The sequence below is a fragment of the Stigmatopora argus genome, chromosome 3, assembly GCF_051989625.1.
Source record: "Stigmatopora argus isolate UIUO_Sarg chromosome 3, RoL_Sarg_1.0, whole genome shotgun sequence".
Lineage (NCBI taxonomy): Eukaryota > Metazoa > Chordata > Actinopteri > Syngnathiformes > Syngnathidae > Stigmatopora > Stigmatopora argus.
Window position 1 is genome coordinate 11,022,742 of NC_135389.1, and position 24,530 is coordinate 11,047,271.

Genomic DNA, 24,530 nt, shown 5'->3' on the forward strand with positions numbered 1-24,530 from the left:
AATATTAATTCACTCGATTGAACCCAATAACTGCGATTATAAACCGCCGCACTTGAATTGCTTAAGCACACACGTTTTCCAGCAAACAGCTTCTTGTTGAAAAAGATGCCGAACTATGTAAGCAATCACAGAAAAATTAATGCACATGCATTATTCACGATAATGTTGACTTTCTTTTTATAGATGTGTGTTTTGCGCATCATTGCTTATATAGTCAAGGTTGCCGTGGAAGCCGCAGACGCTTGTCGACAACGACCAACCTAAAGTGTAAAATAGTTTGACAAGCAGCTACTTTAGCCAATCAAAAGAGGGTTGCTAGGATTATGGACGAATCATGCCAATCAAAAGGCGGGACTAACCCAATTCTTATCCTGGACAAGAGACAGAAGCTGCAGTAATCACACGAGTGTCAAAAATGATGCTCGTGGCCATCACATTAGGATATTTTTTACTGAATTCTGATATAGGCATCTTAGCACGTCAGGGTTCCCATGCCTTTCTTTTCTCTTCATCTAATTACATTTTTTCCAACCCAGACAAAGGATTTTATTGAGTTTTTCGCCGTGATTGTGGTAAGTCTGCTTGCGCAGCCATGACCTGTTTGATGGAATAATTATGGTTTGTGATATTCAAATAGACTTTTGGCTGAAGTAGACATGACTAATATTTATTCTAAACACGTTAACAGGCTATTTTGTTACACAAGTTGAGATAAGAGAGGAATGGGCCAAGAGAGACTGAACTGGGTCTGTACTCTATCAGGATGGAAGCTAGTATAATGTGATCTATGTCCCACTATTCACATTTAAAACATTTACATCACCAAGCTTGTAGTGGATGATTTGAAAAAATGTTTTGAGATCATGTCAATGCATTGATCAAGCTTTAGCCCACAACGTCTAACCTGTAGAGAAGTGCACAATGTATACACTGTAAGACACTTAAACTAGTTTGAGTGCCTTTGGTGTTAAAATAGACACTGGCAAATGATCTTCATAAAATAAAATGCAGATCAAACACCGTACTTTGTTATGAAGCTTTAAATATTGTTTACAAATAACAAGTTAATCTGTTGTTTCTTTCACTACCGAAGAGCTCACATGGTGTGGCAGAGAAGACCCCAACTTAAGACACCACAAGGCCTGTCCCTTTGAATGAATAAAGTTGAAATGCCTTGAGCTAGCCACCACCGTAAAATGGCAAGATTGGTCTTCCTTGTTGTTTTGGTGGTGGCGGTCAAGACCAAAATGGATGCCCGTGGCTCACGCACCATGGTTCTGGGTTTTACTCTGTTGATGAACATGATAGCGGCAGACTCGCCTGTGGCAGGTAAGGAACTACCTGTCTACGACATGCACAATGTCATCAAACATGATTGCCGAGGAACAAGGCACTGCATAATTATATTTCCACATCCATACCTAAATGCATGTGACCTGGTTTTCTGTGTGTTCTGCAATACAAAACAATACAGCACTGTATTTCTATCGCAATAATAATGTTTGTTTGTTTTTTTAAATGGTGGCGACCCCTTAGGGCAAAGCTGAAATTCAGTCTTCACAATTCGCTACAGTGTCAGCAATAAGAAATATTAAAGAAGACTCCATAATAGAAACAAATGAGGATAGTATTTGTGCTTATCTTATTATAATTGTTCATTTTCCGTTCCGCCTATCTTAAGGGTTGGGGGGGATCCAGCAGCCTATCCCAGCCAACTATGGACACCCTGAATTGGTTTCCAGCCAATTGCAGGGCACATTGGAATGAACAACCATTTACACATACATTCATACCTCTTGGCAATTTAGAGTGCTCAACCAGCCTAGCATGCATGTTTTGGGGATTTGGGAGGAAACTGAAATACCTAGAGAAAACCCACGCGGGCCCGGGGAGAACATGCAAATTTCACACAGGGAATTCGGAACCCACAGGTGGACGTGCTAACCACTTTTTCACTTTGCTGCCATTATTATTATTATTATTATTATTATTGGAGAATGCTTTTCAAAGGATATTACAATGTCAGTCTTGAACTCCAAAATAGATCAATTAAAACCTGTGAGCCGTCAGTTGTGTTTAAAATTGTGTTCAAAACATTTGTGAACATTCCATCTACTTTTAATTTTTTGTTTAATTCAGCCATTCAACATAATATATTTGTGATGTCCTGCTATTTTGCTTAAAAAAATGTTCTTTTTAAACCTACGACTTGCCCTTCACAAAGATGATGATGAGGATGATGATTTACAAATAGCACAATCAATACACCACACTAGGTGAAGTTAATTTGGAGTCTCATTTGCACTAATTAGTGAAAGGGTGTACATCACAGCACCAGGTGGGTGTTTTCCCTTGACTTGTCCTTTCACACCATCCCCCAGCATTTTGCCCAATTTAAACAAACCAGCTCAAGGCAATCAGAAACCCATGATATTATGTTCTAATAGGATTATAGTGACTGTCTGTCTGTCAGTAATTTTGAGAATTAACAAATCCAAAACATATTTATGCAACAACACCCTTCTTTGCAGCTTTGTTTATTAATCAAAACTCACCATTGGTCTCAATTCCATTCTCATTCCATCTCATCTCAATTCTTATTCCAAAGTGGACCACACTCTTTTCTGGGATGCTGGTTCACCTGCGATTTGGGACACTTTTAAAAGTAAAAAATCCCACTGAGATTAACTGTGTTTGAATATATTCCACCATCCAAATAGTCACTGTCAAAAAATATTAAATGTCTTTAAGACAATCATAATGATTTTTTAACATTTTTATACAACTTCAAACTAATCATTACAGTTACACTTTAAAGAATAAATGAAATGAAGTGTCAACATTTTGACTTGTTAGCTTCAATTTTATTTCAGTGGAAAAAATTCACTAATCATTTCTGTTTAATCTGTGGTATAAGAATAATTGACTAATTAAAAAGAAAACGTTTTGCTAGCTTAATTGATTATCAAAATAATAGTTAATTGTACTCCAAAATGCATTTTTATGCTGTATATAAATATATGACTCTATAAATGAAGTTAGCCATTTCCATCCTATCATCATGAAAATATCCACCAAAATTCAGTTTTGTATAATTATAATCTTTTATGGTCAACCCATAACGATCTGTTTTTGGTTTGGCTTTTATTGGTGCTATACTATATAACTTGATAGTATTGTCCTTTTAAGTCTTTGTGCTATTCGGGTGAAGTTTGCTATTGGCACCTTTTTTAGATTACTTTCAAGTTTTCGATTAGTGGACTCTAATATGTCAATCTTGTGACAAAACAACTAATACATACTTTTGGTTCACAAAAAGGAAGTTTGTCCTGTTCATGGAACATTCTCTTACAAAGCACAAAATGACTGCTTTGTTTACTATGGTTTGGATAGATATGAAACAATCCCATGCAATGTGGAATTGGTCCGTTTCAGTATAAAAACTCTTTTTGTGAGCAGCATATTATTACAGCCTGCCACTACAACATCTTCTGTAAGAGGGATAACATTTTTAGTAAGTAGTAGAAGTTCCTTGGCTAGATGTTTACACTACGGGCTTTTCCAACAACAATGGACTTTCTATATTTAAGTCAACTTGATTCAAATGTATAATTTTTGAATGGCAACAAAGTTATGTGGAAAAAAAACAAACATATAACATTTGCAACATAACAAATGCAAACCTATGTTCAGCATACACAAAAATCATTTGACGGACAGACAACAATGAAGGCATCATACCCTAATTTTCCCCAGAATGATACAATTTATTTAAGGCTTCTATTAAGATGTATTTACAGCCAATATCAATTTTTAACTGTTGTCTCAAAAAGAGGTCTCTTGCGTTTGCGAGTTCCTCGTCCAGTTTTTGGGTCAAACGTAGTCAGGCAACTTGCGTTTAATTGCTTTTCCAGATCTGACATGACACAGGATTTTCTCTTGGTGCGTCACCTTTTCTGTATGTGTTTCTTGGCACTTTTAAATTCAACAGATCAGTCATTTACTTTAAAATGCAACCAAAAGTCATTTTCAAGAAGACCACTGGTGGCTGGCAGGTTCAGCTTGCAGAGCTGCCGGCTAGCGAATATGACGCTTATCAACTCTGTGGTGAAATTAGATCTGTGTGCGATGACAACATGCCCATTCATTATTTATTAGAGCAGGGGTCTTCAATGAGATCGATGACTAGAAGCTTTCAAAGCTTAGCTCGGGGTCTTCTACCATTCTTAGGACTAAAAAGCAACAGTGTCTCGCTGTTATTTTCCTGTTTGACTATTTAACTCATAGTAGTGAAATTTCCCCAAGGCTAGGTCAGTGACATGAGTAATTTATTATGATTTTTTAAAGTTAAAAGTAGCATGTGGTGTTATGTGGAGGTGCAGTGACACATCACCTCGTGATCACATTATGGATAAAATCTGGTGTATATACTTCATGTTTTTTCATCTCATGAATATGTTCAATGGAAAGAGCAGCATTAAGACTGTACTACAATGAGTGCACAACATATGCTCGTATGAACCCGTTGTTAGTCTATGAAAACACAGTTCCTACAGCTTTACTTTATTGACCGAATTTTATTGTAAAAAAATTATTTGGTATATTAGGCATTGTATTTTTGCATAGGGGCGAAAACATGTACAGTGGTACCTCGCCATACGATCGTAATCCGTTCCGAGACTGAGATCGTATGTCGAGCTTTTCGTAACTCGAGCGAACGTTTCCCATTGAAATTAATTGAAAACAAATTAATTCGTTCCAACCCTCTGAAAAAACACCAAAAAACAGGATATTGGATTGGAAAAAATGTTTTATTTCTTCTAATTTGCCATATATTGACAAAGTAATAAATAACGAGTGGTTTAATAGTAATAAAATGTGTTTAATAGATGTAAAATTAGACGCATTTCGCGGAGGGGGGGGCTGTTCGGGGGCGACTTTATCCACGGCACTCGTAAACAAACAAATTTAAATTAATTTGGATAAATATATACAGACACACTCAAACATACGTTTAATGTAACTTTACACAAAACTGAATTCTAGTTTTGTCTTAATCTTTTGTTACCTTTTCCGGGTTAGCGGTTTGCCACCTCCACCCTCACGTTTACTATCGATGGACTGTTTGCTATTGTATTGCCTTCAAAATATTCCGAAAATGATGCACACAAATGTCCTCACAATAGGATAACGCACGACCACTTGCCAACGAGAAATAGTCTTTAGAGAGCGATCGTGGGACCTTCTTTCCTTAGAAAGAATAACAAGAAATGCAATAGCTGAGCTTACCCACGTATTGATTGTGGGTAATGAAGTTTTATTCTGAGAAAGGGTGCCATTGCCTATGTGTGTTGTGTGCACGAGTATACTTCATTACCCAGAAAGCCCTCTTTTTGCCCGCGCATGCGCGTTGTGCGTTTCCTGGTTGAAACACGTCTGAATAAATTGTTCAGTCCTCGTAGATATAGTAGTTATACACGAAAGAGATGCAGCAAAAAAAAAACGTGCGCTACAATGATAAACCGCCTCTTATGTCATGGCCACCTGGCTTGGTCGCATCTCGAAATTTTAATCGTATCGCAAGCAAATTATTCGATCGAAATTTTCGTCGTACCACGAGCATGTATGACGAGCATGTTGTATCACGAGGTACCACTGTAGTATGGTAGTAGTAATAGGGATGATTCTACTTTACAGTTTTTCGATTATTGCGGCCATTTCTGGTCTACAGTATCCACGTAATTCGAGGGATTACTGTACTTTACCTAAATATATCATTGTACCGGTAGTTTGATCTGGAGGGATACATAATTAATGCCAGTTAAGAGGACAAGTCTGATAGTTAGGCCCACTAACAATTGAGGCAGTGCCAGAGGGTGCTGATTGACTCCGTCTTCTCATGTTACATGCTGAATTTCTGTCCAAATATTCAGTATTGTTTAGTAATGGGGCACTCCAGCGGAGAGTGGTTAATAGGGCGGCCTGCTGGACAAGTGGTAAGTGCGTTGACCTCACCGCCCGCGACAAAGCAAATGAATGAACAAATGTTTAGTAATGAGCAGGTATCCTTGCATCTGTAATTTATTTCATGGAATTCACAATTATTGGAGTGCAAGTTTATTTTTTCATAATTATTATTTTTATCTCACTAAATGAGGGTACTCATTGTATATGCGACTACAGTATTTTTTGTTCAATCACTGCTCTCCCCACTAGTCTGGCCAAAGATTTCTCTTTGATAATGATTCCGATATTGCTTGCTCTTTCTCTGTGTCTGCCCAGAAAGGCAAGCAATGGGGATTTTATAGAATTTAATTGTAGATGTTGCCAATACTGGCGTCAGTCAAGCGTTATCTTGCTAGTTTTCGGGGTTGTGCATCAAGCAGAGGAAAGTGCACAATTTGTGGTATTAGTTATTTCACAATCACTGCTACAATATGCTTACAATTCCTTTTAACAAGGCTGTTTCTGCTTTTTTAATTAGGTGTACACCAAAATTGGATGCTTTCTTATTTAGCACACTGCCCTTTTGCGAGTGAAAATAAGTTAAAGAATACGATCAATGTTAAAATTGTCACCTGACCCATTGTCATTTAAGAATTTGCATATCAAATATTAAGCATTGGCATACTGCTTGCTTATCTGTTGAGCATTCAGCTTCCTTGTTTTTTCCAAATGTTACCTTTTTGTTTAATGCATATGCAATATCGTAAGACCATGTTAGACTGACATATGAGGATCAAGGACATATGAACGGAAATTGAGTCTCATTAGCGAATGATTTATCACCTCGTGAATAATTAAATTCCGCTTCATTAATTCTTTCGTGTTTTCAAACTAATGAGACTGTTCTACATTTTTTGGCATGTGGTCATTATGGGATACATGAGAATATGTGCTGAAAAGGTGGTCACAATACGATCTGGCTGTTTGGACTAGTGCCAGAGAAGTACATTTTACTCTTTAGTGGGACGGATTTAAATATAAAATATATAACATAACAATAATAGAATCTAAAATGATCTTTTTATTATCAATTTTTTTCAGTTAAAATAAAAAGGGAGCCAACAACAAAGATCATTTGCAGAAACTTTAATGAGAGTATTAATGATACAGTGATTACAATATAAAAGATGACAATGGCCCTGTCAAATATGTGTCAGTTTCCAACTGCACAAGCCTTAGTGGTTTGTTTTACAGACATTGGCTACTGAACAATGTGTGTCTAGCTGAGTGTAAGATACTCAAATTTCAGAGGGCCAGGTGGCAGATCTACCTTACATAGTGTTAGCCTTCACTCATGCATAGTACAGTCACTCCTGGTTTCACTCTGTAGTCCAATGCATAGCTTGTCTGTCACATATAGTAAAGCTTAGCCTCAGCATAACTTTTAGTCTGTAGTTCGAGTTGACTTGTTGCACCATTTTAATGGTAAAACAAAAAAAACTCTGTTTTCCCTTTCATAAGAAAATAGAACTTTTAGTGATATCTGTAATGTACATACATATGTCTTGGATATAATCTTGGTAGCTCTTGACCTGTCACAAATGTAGCACATGCATTGCTGTGCTTCTTCTGGGGAGAACTGAAATGACATGGCATTTTAAGGTCATGTACCATAGTGTGACCTCAATCCACAGGCTATATCACAGGCATACATACATATAGTCTGGATATCGTATTCATGTCGTGCTTACTGTAGGTCGATGGATCCATAAAGTTGTCACCATAGCAAAGAAGCAATGTTTGCACTAGAAATCACGGCAAAACATGAGATTATTGTTACATAGACACATGCAATATGTACCTTACTATGCAAAGTCAGAAATTTGAGTACAGTGTTTCCGAATAATTTTTTAAGATAACAAAACCAGAGGACTGTGAAAGTTAGGGCACATACACAGATACTGCAGGACGGCCAGGATTTCACTGATATAATCTGTCTTTAGGTGTTATATTTATGTTATCAATATAAATATGTTTTGTTGTTAAATTTCAGGCACATCACTTTAGTCTCAACGATTGTTGTTTTTATTCTGAGATTTCATTTTTAACTGTTGTCAATGGAATCAACCTGTAAACTCCCATTTCTCTTTTCTTTTTAGACATAGATGAACATCTATTATATTCAAAACTCCACCCTGAGGGATTTCTTGGAGATGTTTCGAGTCCAACAAAGCCAACATTGTCAACTTCACTACCCTTCCTTACTACTGCCTTAGAGAACCAAGACACACATGTCATTCCTCAACCCAACTATGAAACCTTCACTCCAAGTAACCTAAATGGAAAGGAATCACAGCCTCTTTCTACTCCATCATTACATCCATCTCAACTGGTTTGGGGATCATTACTAGAATTTGAAGAAGATAAACATTCCATTGAATGGAAGGAGGCCCATATCAAATCTGCCAATCAAAAAACTATTCTCTTGCCAACTCCTTTGATACCTGAGATTCAGCTTCAGTTAAATGAATCAAGGCCTTCTGCTTTTGAAAGGTCAGCAGTGCCACAGCGTACTTTTTCAAAAGAAGCTCAAAATGATCGAGGGAGTGAGTCAACTTCAACAGTGACTTCAAAAATTGGCAAACCAATGATTCCACAGGATTTCAGGGATACTCCATCAGACGAAGCTTATATTTTAGATGATGGTTTACTCTACCCTACAATGAGTACACTTTCCATCCAGCAAGGGAACCCTCTCTATTCAAGTGGCTCCACAGTGACAGAAAATAAACCACTGGATGTACTACCCAATCCACATGAGTTTCTATCCCCAAGCTACAGTGTGCCTTTCATCAGCCCTTATCTTACTCCTGAACTGACAGAGGCTCCACCAGAGGACTTCTATCCCACAAATACCATCGACTTTGACTGGGGAAGTGGAGATTTTTTGGAGACAATAGCATTCCTAAATCCTGGAGAAGAGGACCACTCCTTGGTCACCAAGGTCCCCGACATATATGATCAAGAGGACAATAGAGAACATTACAATACCGACTTTCCCTCCAGGGTTGGCGTCTCCCTTTCATCCTTGCACCATATTCATATGTTGCAGTCTTCGAGCCTGATGACAGCATCTTCAACACATTTACCTCTGCCATCAGTGGATCGCTCTTCTCTTTCTCCTGTTCATACCACAATTGATCACATACTGCAACTTACTCCCACGGTTAGCAGTGACCTAGTAGAAACATCAGATAGCATAGATTGGCCTGATACTTACAGCATTCAACCCACTGATGTTCTGTTACCTGACATGAACAGCTTGGAGTATTACACCACACAGCTGACTAAGGAGAACTCTGGTTCAGGGGAAGAAGTTGAAAAAAGAAGGAATGTCACTTTGCTGTCCACCAGTTCTTCTCATAACACGCACAACAGCAGCATCAACAGTCATGTAAATGTAAATGAAGATGACTCTGACCATGAGTCGTCAGGCTTTGAGCTTCTCAGTGAAACAGCTATCATGAGAACAACAGAGATTTTCAACAACTCAAAGCCTTTTCTGCACCGTTTTGATGTCACAACACACTTTCTTGAACCATCTTCTACTACCTTGGTGACTCATATGTTAACCGCAGATGAGTTTTCAGCCACTCACACTGTTGACCCACACAGCACTGTAATTGTACGTCCCAGCGCTTCAGATATTTTACCAGATGATTTAATCGCTACCTTGTCTCTGACAGATGTCCAGTGGTTTGTCACAGAGGTCTTAAACCCTTCTTCAATCCTTTCTCCAACAACAGCTTCCTCCTCTGCTCCGACTGAGCATTTTCGTCCTTCAACTGAACGAGCAATCAACATCACCTCAGTCTCATCCAATAGTACAGTGCTCCCTCCTGTTATGTTGGGAGATCAGAGAGTAACGAATGATGAATTTGACAATACAGCCACAATGACCTTGATTACAACCGACAGTGAAGCTAATACAACTGAGCCCAACGCCATATTTCCAAATGCTAATGCAAATCAAACGGTCAACCTTACCCCACTTATGAGTGGTGAGTGGCAGACTACAACTCCGACATCTAGACAGTACCTCTGCAACCCTGAGAAGCCAGAGTACATAGTTAAAATAGGTAAATAATTTTGTTCTCCTTTATTAAGTTACAATTAATTTCTATATGTGCAAATAACATTGCGAAAATATTTACAAATGTATTCTTCTACGGCAATATTGTACAGTACAGCATTTATTTCACCATGCAACTTGTGCAAAAATATATCTATTTACACCTGACTTCATCCTTCATTGTTAAGGTTTACCATCTGGAGCCAAAGTTGAACATGTCAAATCTCAAATGGGTGAGATCTTGAAACGTGAATTTAACAAATCGGTGGAGTTACAGGTAAATTGTTTTCTACACTAACTTTAGAAAGATGCTTCATTGATTCTATACTGAAGATATAGTTCTGTCATTACATTCAAGTTGAAATTCTATCACAAAACATGTCTCTTTCTGAATGGACAAGAAATCAATTCATCTGTTATGGCCACCCAGAACACACCACCAAAAAATTGTCTGGATGAGCCTTTGACCGCCCCCCTTTTAGATTTTTAAGTCGAGATAGCCCTTTAAATGTGTATTTACTTATTTTTATCTTTTTTTCTGTACTTATTGTCCCAGGTAAATGTTACAAAACAATAACTTTATTTCTTTGCTTTTCAAGGTTGTAGAGCCACCACCAAAGTTCATATTTCGGGTTGTGTCTGATCCAGTTCTGTACACAGCAATATCTGTCATCAATGCCTTACGAAGGTCAGGGCGCCACTTCCTGTTTGTGTCACCCCACTGGATGACACAAGATAGTAAATATCAAGTTCACACAGGTGAATTGACGTTCAAACTTTTTTATTTTTTACTTTATTAAGTTACAATTAATTTCTATATGTGCAAATAACATTGCGAAAATATTTATATATGTATGCATTTGTATTTTTTATTTGAACATAGTAATTAAAAGAATACAAAAATGGCTGTTTTTCATATTTATAATATTCTTTTTTCCTATATTTGCAGTGCTGCAATTTGTTCCTGTTCAGGTTGATGTACGATATTGTAACTTCAGCGAACATATTGAGAGAGGTTTGACCCTGGCTTATGCAGAAGTGTGTCAGCGCTCTAAGGCGCCAATCAATTTCACAGTACATGTAAGTAGAAAACATGTATGTCTCTTTGTACTTTGATGTCCACATTTCTTTGCAGTATTGAGAATGTTGCTTGTAAGGAACCGAGGTTTTGTCTCCTGTATTTTGACTTTGTTGTCTACAGATTATCAATATTACCATGACTGTTCCTAAAAATTCACAACAACTGGAGAAGTATCCAGTGGACATCACATTCACTGTGCGCGGCACTCAAGATTATCTAATGGGTTCAGAGGTCAGCAAGGCTCTAATGAAGCTCACCAAGGTGGAATTCAGCTATTATATGGGCTTTCCTGTCCAGCAGATTGCTGAGCGTACGTTTCTTAGCTTTTCCAAAATAATAGTGTTTTTACTTAACTGTGTATCACAATGAGCTCTTGTATTTGACCTCTGTATGGTCGCAGAAACAATACATAACATGATTTACCCATCCCCCCTCCTTAATAGCCTTTCATTACCCAAAGTTGAACACAAGCCAGTTCCTTCGCTCCTCTTGGGTGAGAACAGGTAAGATTCGTTGAATTCTTGAGGATCATCTAAAATATAAATAATCAGGAATGTAGAGTATATTTGACTTTGTTGTGTCATTCATTTATATAGTTCTCTTGGGAGTGCTGGATAGTGAAGTGAGCCAAAGGACCTTTCAAGCAAACATAGAGCGCAGAATGGCCATATTACTTGGGGAAGCTTTAGGATCGGTCAGACGTGTCAAGAGGGCAACAAATGTTGGCAACAACAGTGTTCAGGTAAATTTGCAAATGTTTAAAAGTGACCCCCAACCCTCATTCAGTGACAATATTCACAACATTATAATGTTCCTGAACTTAAAAAAATAAAAATAAAAGAATTGCTTCATATTTGTATTTGGAACACTACCTTGTGCCATTTACGAATTGACTGTCTGATGCAAGTCTGAACTACACTGCTACCCTGTCAGTCCTGAAGGCTCATTATAGGAACTGTTCAGTGTTTGTGTAACCACTGAAATCCTTACTGCTTTACTAATCAAGCTCCAGCTTTTGTGGGGTGGCCCTGCACCTGCTCATCAGCGTCACATAGAGTTAGATGGGGCCATGTCCCCATAGCAACAGCATCCTATTCAGCCCAGAGGCGAGCCATTCAAAGACCACCACTGCATCAAGTGTTATCTATTTTCTTCCCCGCGGTCCCCCTTACTCCTTCCTGTTTCTTCCAAAGCAGCAAACATCTGATGAATTTTTCATTGTCTCTGTCACTGTTTTCAGAAGAATACTATCCAGAAAGTCACAGATTAGTGTTTGGTAAATTTAACATTTAGTAGAGCAAAAGAAAGTTGTTGAGCTAGAAGATTGCTAAAGTATTAAATACTTCCTGGCTGAGTAGCAACATTCTTAAGTGTGCCAGACCTCCATGTTTTTTGTATCATAAAAAAACACCAAGCACTTTATGAACAGTGGTGAGCCAACTGTGCTTATCTTCTTGTATGAGTTCAGCTTTAATTTAGACTTTTCAGCCCTTCTGTTTTTTTAGTCATGAATATGAATTTTATATTTCCATATAAAGGGCTTTGTGCTTGTTTTTTCATAACACCCCTAAAAAGGCACAGCCGCCAAGGAAGCCTTGTTTCTTCCCTTTCTTTTACATTTCCCAGACTCTTTTCCAATGGGAATAGTTCATTTTGCTTTTGTGAAATATTTTCTCTTTCCCTTACATATGTCTCTGTCCTTAACCCAATTTACACAAACATAATAATTCCATGAGAAAAGTGCATGTTATATTGGCCAATGGTAATGACCGGACGGACACTGACAATAGAATGGAGCTGCCCAAGACTCCACTTGTTGCAGTGATCATCTTGTGACTGAACTGTATTTAGGTCCATTTAGCAATCTGTGTACCGGAACCTGATATCACTGTTATTTGTTTAAAAGCCAAGTATATCAATCTCCTCTGGCTTTGAGAAATCCAAATATTGGCATTTAACCTTTAGGGAGCATGCAACTGCTACCCGTCATACATGCTATCATTTTTCCTGTGACTGTAGTTGTCATACAGTAGGAAGTTAAATGAAAAAAAACAAAAAAGAGGAAGTCAATTGAAGGTTGGTGCATTTAAAAAAAAACATTTATCTTTTCTATTCACCTTGTATCATACTACATATATTTGGGCTGGATTGTTCCCAAGAAGCTACTTAGGTACTTGAGACTTAGTTAGTAACTGTGTTTTGCCTTCTGCCATCCAGACAGCTCTTGCGCATATACAAACGCACTGGAACTAATGAAATAATGATTGCAGTAACGACAAATTATTTATTCTTTTATGAATTGTTTTCCAAAGGAGATTAAACTATTTTATCAAACTAGAATAAGCGGGGAGATGCAATCATTGATTCTGTAATGAACATATACTTATATTTATTTTCCAACTATCATACCTGCGAGTCGCTTTTTTCCCTTGTACTTTTTATATCAAACTTACAATTTATTGGGAGTGAACTCTGCATTGATCACAAAGTTAATGGTAAATAATATCATTTCAAAGGTTGTGAGCATGAACCGCTCTGTGGGTGTGGACAATCCCTTAGAGGTTGTGTATTTCGTGGAGCATCCTGATGGTCAGAGGGTCCCTGCTGTTGAAATGGCCAATATTCTTAACAGTCTGGATGTCCAAAAGGCAGCCATCATCTTGGGATATCGTGTTGATGGTGTTTTAGCACAACGTGAGTATCTTTAGTATAACACTTTGCTGTGCTATAGCTTGTGGATGCCATAATATTTGAATATTTGAACAAACTCAATACCAGAAGATCTTAGTTTTGTTGGTGCATCCGGCAAAAGTTACAGCGAAACATCACTTATGCAATTAAATGTGCTGTCAGAAAGCCTTATTTCAGCCACAGTTCCAAAAAGCTAAAGATCCAAGACGCACTGCTAAAAATACTCAAGAATGTCTAAGAACACTGGATTATTGTAAAGTGGCTTTCTTAACCATGACCTAAATCCTTTTGAACAACAATATGAGTTGGCTGATGCTCAACTCTCATTTACTTATCAAAAGTTGCGTTTTTCTTTCGCCAAGCCATTTTAAGTAGATTTTCTTTTTAAATCATTTCTCCAGACATCAGAAAACAACAGAAAACCATGTTTGAATGGATTTTCAAACTGTTTTAAATGACAAATTCTTCCCTTTACCTGTATTAGTGATGGCTATATGAGTTTCTTATTTGTGCGAAAAAATAACCAGATTATTTCTTCATGTGTAGCAGAAATGAGGATCAGATGTGATTATTTTTTGGCTTATTATCTTTATATGCATGGATTGCAAAGTATCAACATCCAGTCATTTTCTTGAATTAGGAAGCAAGAGATAATATTAAAATTACAGCAAAGAGACCAGATCCTTGCAAGCAAGATGGTCGTTTAGCGGGTAAACTGTATGGTACAATCAATCTGGCGTGCCATGTTACCAGAACTAACTTTTCAAAGAACACCTGCATCAAAAGAAAATCTTGCAAAGCTTAAAAATAACATGGACAAATGCTTGAGATTGATATGCTTTCCAATTGCTCTCTTTTACAGCTGTCGAAAAGAGGCCATCGTTGCCTTATGTCACTAAGAACCCTAACTTGTGGATCATCATTGGGGTAGTGATTCCCCTTCTGGTGGTCATCTTCATTATTGCTCTCCTTTACTTTAAATTGTGTCGGACAGACAAGCTGGAATTCCAGCCAGATGCCATGACTTCCATCCAACAGAGACACAAGGTACTATATATTTAAATGGGTTTATTTGTACACAACAGGTTGCCACAGAATCTCCTTATCATTATTTCATTGGAGAAATGACCCTTGTAAAACGTCATTACTTTAGCAAGGATTGAATTAGCTAGATGGTGGTCTGTTTTTGTCCCTGCAACTTGTGTGAATGCGATCTTTGGCCTGACAACTGTTTAGGTGGCTTCCATCTTCCTGAATCCCACAACATTATAACCGATAAACTACAGCAGTGCATTAAGTGTATGGAAAAGCTGGATCCTTCTTCCCAAGAAAACCACCACATGCATTTAGAATCTTAAATTGTTTTTCTGATGCGCATTCTTCAGGCTGACATCACTAAAAGGCTACTTAAATGTAAAAGTTGTTTTAGGCTTCTGATCTAACCTGACTAGGTTAACTGTGTCTTCCAACTTTGTTCCTTTCCTGCCCAGTACATTTTCTGGTTTTGAAGCTCATGATGAAGCCATATTGATGTCCTTTTATTAATGCCCAAAGGATTGAAATTTAAACTTAAAACGTGACACATAATACCATTCGCCCTTCTGCTCACAATCTGCTACCTCACAGACCCCTGTTGACCAGTCACATCTTCAACAGGAGAGTGGTATTGAACTTAGTAACGAAGAAGAAGAATGGACATACGAAGAGGAAGAAGTGGAGTATGAAGATAATGAGGAGGAGGAGGAGGAGGAAATTTGTGTTAAAAGCCAGAAGGTAGAGAGTAGGAGATTAAGTAGTTTTCGTGGTGTGAATGTGCTCAATTTTTTTGTGCTAGAATCAGTCCTGTCAACCATTGCTTGTGCTCAGGGAACGCTTACCCTAAAGAGCAAGAGCAGTACAAGCAGTGAAGAGGAAGAGGAAGAAGGGGATGAGGAAGAAGAACCGGAGACTTTTGAGAGGAAACTAGTCAAACCAAAAGACAAACCTGGGCAGGAAAAGATGGCAGCACAAAAGAGAACCAAGGAAATGAAGAAAGAGAGAATGAGAGTGTTCCCAAAAGGGAGGAGGGCCAATCAGGAGGTACAGGCTTTAGTGACAACACAGATTGATGTGTTTTGTAGCTTCCCTGTGCTTTGCCCCCTGTCAATAGTGTGGGATCTCGATAGTTGTTTTGTTTATTTTACATTTGTTTTTTACGTGTGTGTTGAAATAGTTGCTTTTGTGTAAAAGTTTTGCTTAGTATATGTCTCTTTTTCAGCTACAGGCCCCTAGTGTGAAAGGCTTTGACTTTGCCAAGCTACATCTTGGTCAACAGAATAAAGATGATGTCATAGTGGTCCAGGAATCATTCCCAGCGGAGCCTGTAAATATTTCAGATATGGATCGCCCCAGTCTTACCCAAAATGGGGACGTCCCTAACGACAAAAACTCCGCCTCCTCCACCAAAGCATCCCGAAGCTTTCGAAGACGCGAAAGGTCAGTGCAAGAGAGGAGCAGGTTTTTCGTCCCTTTATCTCTAAACAATAACATAACAGCAATACAGACGCTCCCCTACTTACGAACATTCAACTTACGAACAACGGTACATACGAACATGTCTGCAAATTGCGTTTATGTCAAAAAATGTTCGTAAGTTCGATTTTGTATTTTTTTCCGAGTAGTGCGTCTTTCCGCCGCTAATACCGACGCCTGGCGCTGTGAGGGCTCAGCTCACCCAGCATCTACCTTCTTCTGTCCAATTCGTTGCAATGCGGAAGTGCGTGAACGTATCTCCAGTGCCAAAGAACCTTTTTCATTTGTATCATTAAATATCTCGTGCATCCATTATTGAATATGGTTGGTAAAAAGCAAAAGGCTTCTATTGAGGGAGTTGCAAGGAAGAGGCAAGCCATTTCATTTGAAACGAGTGGCAATAATAACGAAGCTTGATGCGCGTGAGAGTGGTGAGCGTTTCACGGGCATACAACTTCGTTCGACCGTCAGTACCATTTATAAACAGAAAGATCGAGCAGCAGGACCCAAATATTGAACGTTGCACAAAGTTTGCAAATCAATTGAATGGTGCCATACAGTGCTACCGCATCATTTATGATGAAAAAAAGAAAACTGTGCAATCGTCGTTAGATCGCTTCTTTCGGCCAGTTTCTAATACATAAATCTCTCTCTCTCTCTCTCTCTCTCTACAGTACTGTACATATTCTCTCCATTTTATTAAATGTTTTTTTCAGTACAAACCAATGCGTGTTACTTATACAAGCCTTAAACATACAAATGCACTTATATAAACCTTCAATATACTTATATAGGCCTTAAACATAAATTATAATACAAAATATAGCACTGAATCAACTTACAAACAAATTCAACTTATGAACAATCGCTCGGAACCTAACTCGTTCGTAAGTAGGGGAGCGTCTGTATTCAATCTCTCATTGAGTGTCATTTTTCTTTTAATTTTTTTTTATCAAACAGAAGTGAGAGATAATATGCTGATATAAACATAATACACTATGGCCGTAGGTTAGATGTCTACAGATAGTAGTGTCGGTTTTAGTATTTTTTTTTCCCAAAACATTATGAAACACTGACATTCTTACCCACTGTCTCACTTAATAATACTTTAGTATTTTTATTATTATTATTTAGATTATCACTTGTTTTTCCATATTTGTTAAAAAAAAAGGATGACTACGTTAGTAATTTAATTTATATCTCTCAACACTACTAATCTTTGTTTGAAGTCTCCCACCAAAAGTTTTGACCTTTTGGAGAAAAGTGTTATTTTTCATTATGTATGTTAGTATTCCAGCACGCAAGTCCATCCTCGCATCAATTATTCATTTACGTGTGTGCTTTATGCTCAGGATTTCGCCATCAGACGGCGATTCCATGGTGAGTGATCGCTCCAGTGGGCGAGAGTCAACTGAGGAGAACCTGAGAGCCCAGGCCCCACCCAGTGACAGCAAGCAGACGCGTAAGGTCCCCATCAATGTTTTAAATGGCAAGTGGCTCTGGCAACACTCAAACCACTTCTCAACACACAGCAGATGAGGGGGAGGGGAATACTAACACTGAAAAGAATGAACTGGACTGCCTATATGAATAATAATATGATGGCTTACCAAATATTTAAAAGAACAGGCAGTACGTTTGCCAAGCTAAGAGGAAAGGAGAACACAACAAGAAAAAAACCAAACAAATATTTTTGTTACCAGAAAGAAAACAAAAAGTGGATGTTTTTCTGACAGCATGTTGATAGATTAAAGGTTGTAGTGCCGCCATGAGACGTTCTGGAGCCAAAAGCATTGAGGCACACTGTCTACGTGCAGCACATTGAAGGCAGCCTGACTCACCCACACAGGAATGACCTATGTTTTTTTTTCACTGATAAGTCTTTGTCTGTAACTTTTTACGGTGTTTACGAATTGATTACTCTTTTGTATGAGCAACACGTACCACAATGTTGAGGCAACATTTTTTGAGGACCAACAAGCAGCTTTCGTCACTCGTGCTGAATGAACTCAAACGACCTTAGGAAAAGCGTTCATTATCCATGGACACAATGTCCAGGGCTTCGATGTTTAATGCTTCCCGAAGGCCTAGGTGAAAAGAATACACTGCCCGACAAGCAGCATGCCTGATCGGGATAGCGACTAAAAAAATATTTATATTTCGATCTGCAGGCACGGATTGTGAACGAGCGCGAGGACGGACCGTGTAAAATCCTAAAATCCTTTCCACTATTGTGGAAATAAGACGGATTAACTTAGCTTTAGGTTTCCAGAATGACTTCACAATGGCTCAACATTTGCAAACCCCAACCTTACCATCAGCTAGGGATCTTGGTAACTACTTAATTTCCAACTTTAAAAAAAAAGAATAACAACCGGCGGCTTGTAAAATTTACAGAATAAAAACTACGCCCAGATTTAACATCTTAATGCTCCACACACAAAAGAGTATGAGTTTATCGATTTCACCAATAAATGATCATTTCCAATAAAACTGTCTTTCCTTTCTATTGCGGTGCAGGCAAAAATAGAATTGGTAAGACTTTGTCTTTCCTTTTTGTTCCAGCAGCCATCCAATTGTTTTGTTTGTTTTTGTGCTATACTTTTGTGCTCCGCTTGTTCCCACCATTCATCACACAAATTGTTGTTACTGTCAAATAAAAAGATCAATGTTCGGTAGTGATCCCAATCTTCCTTTTGACTAGACGTCCCGTTTTGACTCAAAAGGTCACTTAGACTTAGAAACTACATATATACTGTATATAAGTCTGTCAAATTGTTAAAACTCTCATCCCTACAGGTCCTCATCCTCCGAAGGGTCTCAATGAACAGATGTCGTCCGCTTCCATATTTGAACATGTTGATAGAATGTCGCGGGCCACAGATGTAAGCCGAAGGCTCCCCAACAAAGTGCAGCTTATTGCCATGCAGCCCATGACAATCCCACCCCTGCTGAGCCACACTGACTGTGGAAAATTGTCTGATACCTGCAAAAGCAACAAGGAGGTTTGCTTTTTCTTGCCCTTCCTATTCACATATGCAGCTTGAGGAATTCAAAGCTCCTATATTTTCCCTATTTACTGTGTCTGTCTGTTTTTTCATCAGATCCAAATAGCAATGAGGCAGAAATCAGAAATGGAACATCATCGGAACAAGATCCGTCTGCGTGGCAAGAGGAAGGGTCATTATGACTTCCCCGCTATGGATGACATCGACCTTGCAGGAGTCAAAGAGCAGGACCACGTTTACCATAAAGCACAAAAGCAGATGGATAAGATGGATCAAAATTCACAAATTCCAACAAGCTTCAAAGAACCCCCCAAAAGGTTGGGATTGATTGATTTTTGTTTTGATTTTTTTGTTTTGGTTTCCAATCTTGAAAACTGATGAGGTATCTTATCCAATTTGAAGACATTTGACGTTTTTTTTCCCAGTGCACGAGGGAAGCCCTCTCCCAAACAGAGGATGAAGGAGCAGTTAAACGGCGGAGTAATGACAGATGCAGACAAAGATAAACTTATCACTGAAGACTCGGAGGCTGCTTACAGGAAGTGTCCTGGAGTCAACAATGTGGCCTATGTGGTAATGAAAAACCTGAGTGGCTTTTCGTCAAAAGCTCTGTAGAAACGATCTGAGGGCATTTCCTCGGAAGACTGACTGAAACTGTTTTGACCTGGATATTTTTCTTGTTCATTTCAGTCAGACGCTGACCAAGCCTCAGGCTTGCCCCACAGAAGCCCATCCCCCACAGACGAAGTGTTCCTCGGTCCGGCTTGCTCACCTCCCGGACATGCCCCTCCCCCGCCGCCTTACATGCCTCCGCAGCCCTCCATCGAGGAGGCGCGGCAGCAGATGCATTCACTGCTGGATGACGCTTTCGCCCTTGTGTCGCCAACTTCACAGGGCAGTTCGGCAGGCATTACTCTCCCAGGGGTCAATGTCAATGCTTCTGACTCTAGACTTTGGGGCCCATCTTATCAAGGTCTTGCCCCTTACACTGGGGTAAGTACTTAAATGTAAAGTAGACAAATATACCACCTGCCATTTTGAGGTAATGATGTGCCTCTACAGTACAAAACAAGTATTTCTAGTACATTCCCTTTCCTTTTTTTTCTTCAGTTCATTCTCAGCATGAAGCCTCTGCAGTAGCTTCAAAGTTTCATCTTGGCAAACTAATCACTTTAGTACAGACCATCTGTCGTTTTATGAAGCTCCTTATCTCATTTTGAGGTCTTTATGACTGACTCCCTTCTGTTTTATCTCTGCAGAGATTCAGCGACCTGAGTCTGTCTCCTCCTCTTGTTCAAGGCTTAATATCAAGGTTGGTAAAGCATCCAAATGAATTTCTATACAGTATTTGGGCAGGGGGGACAAGTGAATAATATCAAGCACTCCTCCTTTTTTTCCTCCAGCATCCAAGTGAGTCAGCTGAATAATTTAAGGACTCATTTTTATTTCATTTGTTTAATGGAACAGGTCTTTGCATTTGCCCATTTGCTATCTTCAAAAAGACTGAAACGCACGGGCATGTCGACACATAAAATATTAACACGCAGTATGCTTTTTCCTGGAAAGTAGATCACTGGGCCACGGCTACTTGAGATAAATAAGTGGAAAAAGTCGTCTTTTTGTGCATTAGACTTAAACCACCTACGCAGTGCCTAAAAATCCCAGTTCTAATGCTTTCAAGTATAAAGAAAAAAGCCACAATGTGATGTTTTCCAGGCAAGAGCGCGCTTTGAGCTACCTTCCCCCAAGAGAGACAGTCCTGCCTGGTGAGCAGCTCCAGCTCGACCGCCTTTACTCCATCAGAGGACTTTACACTGATGAGCTACCCATGTCTGCTCGGCCGTGGCCAGTGGGGGGCACTACTGGTACAGTTGAAATTCACTCTTTCTTTGTTATGTTTCATTCCGTATCGATTTTATCACACACAGCATGTTTAACACAAGGAAATGAAAAAGTGCTATAGTCAACCAGTGGGATTATAGATTGGTCTGTAGACTAAAGTGGGTGGGGTACATAAGTGTATACAAAGTGTAAGCATTCTTTTTTTTCTTGGTTTACTCGGCACATCAGGATGGCTCCTAAAATCTTTCTTTGTTTTATTCACAAGAAGCTAAATTATTAGCTTATGTAACCACAACACATCCCTCTCCTGCAATTTATGCCTCATAACGTTTTGGCTTAGAGTCATGATATTTATTGCTCTTTTAAAACCGAAACAAAATATGCCAAATATCTGCAACTTGTCAGCCAAAATTACCCGAAGAGCCAGTCTCTTTTTAAATATATGAAGTTGAAATGAGCCAGTGACATACACAAATTGCATCAGCAATTTACTGTAGCGAGTATGTCTCAGAGAGTCAGCGACTGACACAAACCACAAAACACAAAACAAATAAGATTGGCTACAGATGACTGATGAAGTATTTATTATAAAGCCTTCACGTGGCCCTCTGTGTGTTTAGGAGCCCAACTGCATCATCTTACACAAGTGGGCCTCCCTAGTCGAATAAACGGTTATCCCTCTGGAATGAGGGGCTATCCAGGACCGAACGGGAGCATCAGATGGAATGACTACCCCGAGGAACCTTATTACAGAACGCTACAAGATAACAGTGCAGTGAGTGCAACAACTTGAATAACTGACTTTTGTTTTAGATCCCTACACATCACTTCTTTATGGAGGCTAAAACACTGCAACACTGACTGTAATTGCCCCTCCACCCCAATAAAAATGCAGTCTTAAATTGTATTGCTAGAGTTCAATTTAGTGCAAAATCGACTTATGACTTTTCTTCTGACTACCTACTACTCCTCTATATAGCAGATGGCCAGAAGTGACCTCAGGGAGCCGTCAAGTCCTCCCGCCCGGCCCGACTTGGAGACAGGCTATCTTTCAACCCCACTCACACTGGATGCGAGGCCTCCCACCCAATCCTCGGCCTCCTTGATTAAGGCCATTCGCGAGGAGCTTCTACGCCTGTCACAGAAACAGGGGTTCGGCAGCTGAGGTAGCTAGGAGCCCACCTGCTTACGTAGGTGATCATGCTTCCTGTGGAAGCTCACCAATAAGCAAAGCAGAGAGCTCTTGCTCCTGTATTTCAATGTTAAGATGGCTCATTCATGGTTCTGGATGCACTTTTAGAGACTTACTCATTGGTTACCCTTGACCGCGATTATAGGTTTAATCCATTTCAACTGGGAGGGTTAGCAGCGAGTGCCCCATCTATCGTCATCAATGAGTTAGTGACACCGCAGTATTTTGACAATTAACCATCTCCAGTATATCACTGACCATTTTATTCCTGAAGAACAGTATGAGGACCAGGACTCATGCTACATGGACCAATCAGAGACTTGGCTGTTCGTTGTTAAGACCTCATTATTTACAGAAAGGTAGGTGCATCTCCATCTCATGTGAGCCATGCTTTGCCTTGATAACGTGAAGACGTTCGTCTTAACCTGCTGTGTCGTTTACAGCCAGCAGTTCACTTACTAGACTATAAACTCCTTATGCTACCTAGTACATCTTAACTTAACCTGCACATAATTAGTCTGAGAACCTTTTTGGACATTCAAGTCATTCTGTTTTTTGTATATTTCATGACTAACGTTTAGAAATGTAAAACTTTGAAATGCCTTGAAATCCATGTTCAAATATAGATACAGACGTGGCAAATTGCCGCTCAGATTTTGTTTGCTCTGCTAAATGCAGACTAATGTGGTTTGATAACCAAAGTAATAATGATACAAGTTTGATTTAGGATGCTGAAGGATACACTTGACTCGTAATACGTTTACTAAATCACTTTCTCTTTTTCATGCAGTATTTGTGTTAATGCCTTTCAACACAGGGTACTTTATATTTAATGTGTCGTTAATGGGCTTTTAGGATTTGTTTTTTTATTTTTTATTGACATCGCCTTGTATTATGACCACCATAAACAGATTGGAAAACTACTTTTCCCATGATACTGTATGTCGACTTCCCATGTAGAAGTCATTTTCTATTTAATTAAAACAAATGCGCAAACTGTTTATTGTCCAATCTGAGTTTAGAATTATTATTGTCTGCCAGTGTCTTGTTGTGGCATTTCTCAAAAAACATGTAGTATTATCAAGATGACCCCCAAAAAAATGAAAACACACATGCACTTTCCAATATTCGGGCCATATTTGACCCGTTTTAACATTTAGCAACTGTTTTATCCAGGTATGCTTTTCTCAATATATTTTCATGGGGTCATGTTTGCCAATTGATGTAATTATCACAAATGGACACACTGGGGCAGCAGATGCCAAGAAATGTTGTATTCGGATGCTGATTTTAATTTAAAAAACAAAAAAACTTTCAATTCTGAGCCTAACCTATTTTTGACCTTTCCTCATTTTTAATTAACCTTATACGGACAAACGTATTAGATTTGATATATAATATTTAGCAATGTGATATTTTTCCCCTGTATCATGTAAATATGATACAAATTTATGAGAAATTATATTTAAAATGATGTCCTCTTTAAGGCACCATCAAAGGCTCAATTTTTTAAATTGCTATCAAATATTTAGTGGTTTTGGCCTTAAACCATTAGCAATAAATCTACCATAAGCAATACATCTACCATTACCAGAATAATATTATCTTTTTCTTCTTTTTAATGTCATAATACATTACTACCACCTTTTTTTAACATGTGCTGTAATACAATAGACATACAAACAGTACCACCCCTCCCAGCCCATATGAATTGGGCATCGGTCGCATTCAATGGCCACAACAGAGTTAATTTAAATATTAGTTTAATAGGCTGCTTTTGCGAGAACTTTTGTCTTTCTTTGTATTTATGTGCTTGTCCTCCGCATATATCAAGCCCTATCTCATGCCATCAGACACTTCTTCTCCGTAATCCCATTAGAGGATCTATAAATCCACTGAGTGATGCAGCTAAACACTGCAAATCCTTGCCAACCGCACTCTACAAGAGGGCATGTTGCGAACATCTTGGCAAACATCTCAACAAAGCAAAGAATGCTCTTTCAAGATTACATGCTGTACCCTGTAAGGGATGGAAATTCATCTGTATTGTTTTAGACTCATACTGTATCTAATCACAAATTTGAATTAGTGACTCCTTGTCTGGCCTCTCCCCTTTTTTAAACTATT

At 38.8% G+C, this 24,530-nt stretch overlaps 1 protein-coding gene across 9 annotated transcripts; it reads left to right on the forward strand.

Annotated features, from left to right (window-relative positions):
• Positions 1 to 383: 383 nt before the first annotated feature.
• On the forward strand, positions 384 to 23,402 carry LOC144071692 (UPF0606 protein KIAA1549). Of its 9 annotated transcripts, none has more exons than XM_077597009.1 (24): positions 384 to 572; positions 1,094 to 1,329; positions 8,106 to 10,085; positions 10,267 to 10,355; positions 10,678 to 10,837; positions 11,028 to 11,158; positions 11,280 to 11,469; positions 11,603 to 11,662; positions 11,756 to 11,901; positions 13,676 to 13,853; positions 14,713 to 14,897; positions 15,477 to 15,623; positions 15,717 to 15,929; positions 16,108 to 16,325; positions 17,714 to 17,850; positions 18,882 to 18,896; positions 19,161 to 19,366; positions 19,466 to 19,686; positions 19,795 to 19,942; positions 20,060 to 20,362; positions 20,629 to 20,681; positions 21,086 to 21,234; positions 21,832 to 21,986; positions 22,191 to 23,402. In XM_077597009.1, the coding sequence occupies exons 2-24, from the start codon at positions 1,197 to 1,199 to the stop codon at positions 22,374 to 22,376; spliced, it is 5,403 nt and encodes a 1,800-aa protein (XP_077453135.1). In that variant the 5' UTR covers positions 384 to 572; positions 1,094 to 1,196; the 3' UTR covers positions 22,377 to 23,402. The 9 variants fall into 9 exon arrangements, with proteins under 9 accessions (XP_077453135.1, XP_077453136.1, XP_077453138.1 ...); XM_077597010.1 differs by having other exon boundaries at positions 22,194 to 23,402; XM_077597012.1 differs by having other exon boundaries at positions 17,714 to 17,823.
• The last annotated feature ends 1,128 nt before the right edge of the window (positions 23,403 to 24,530 follow it).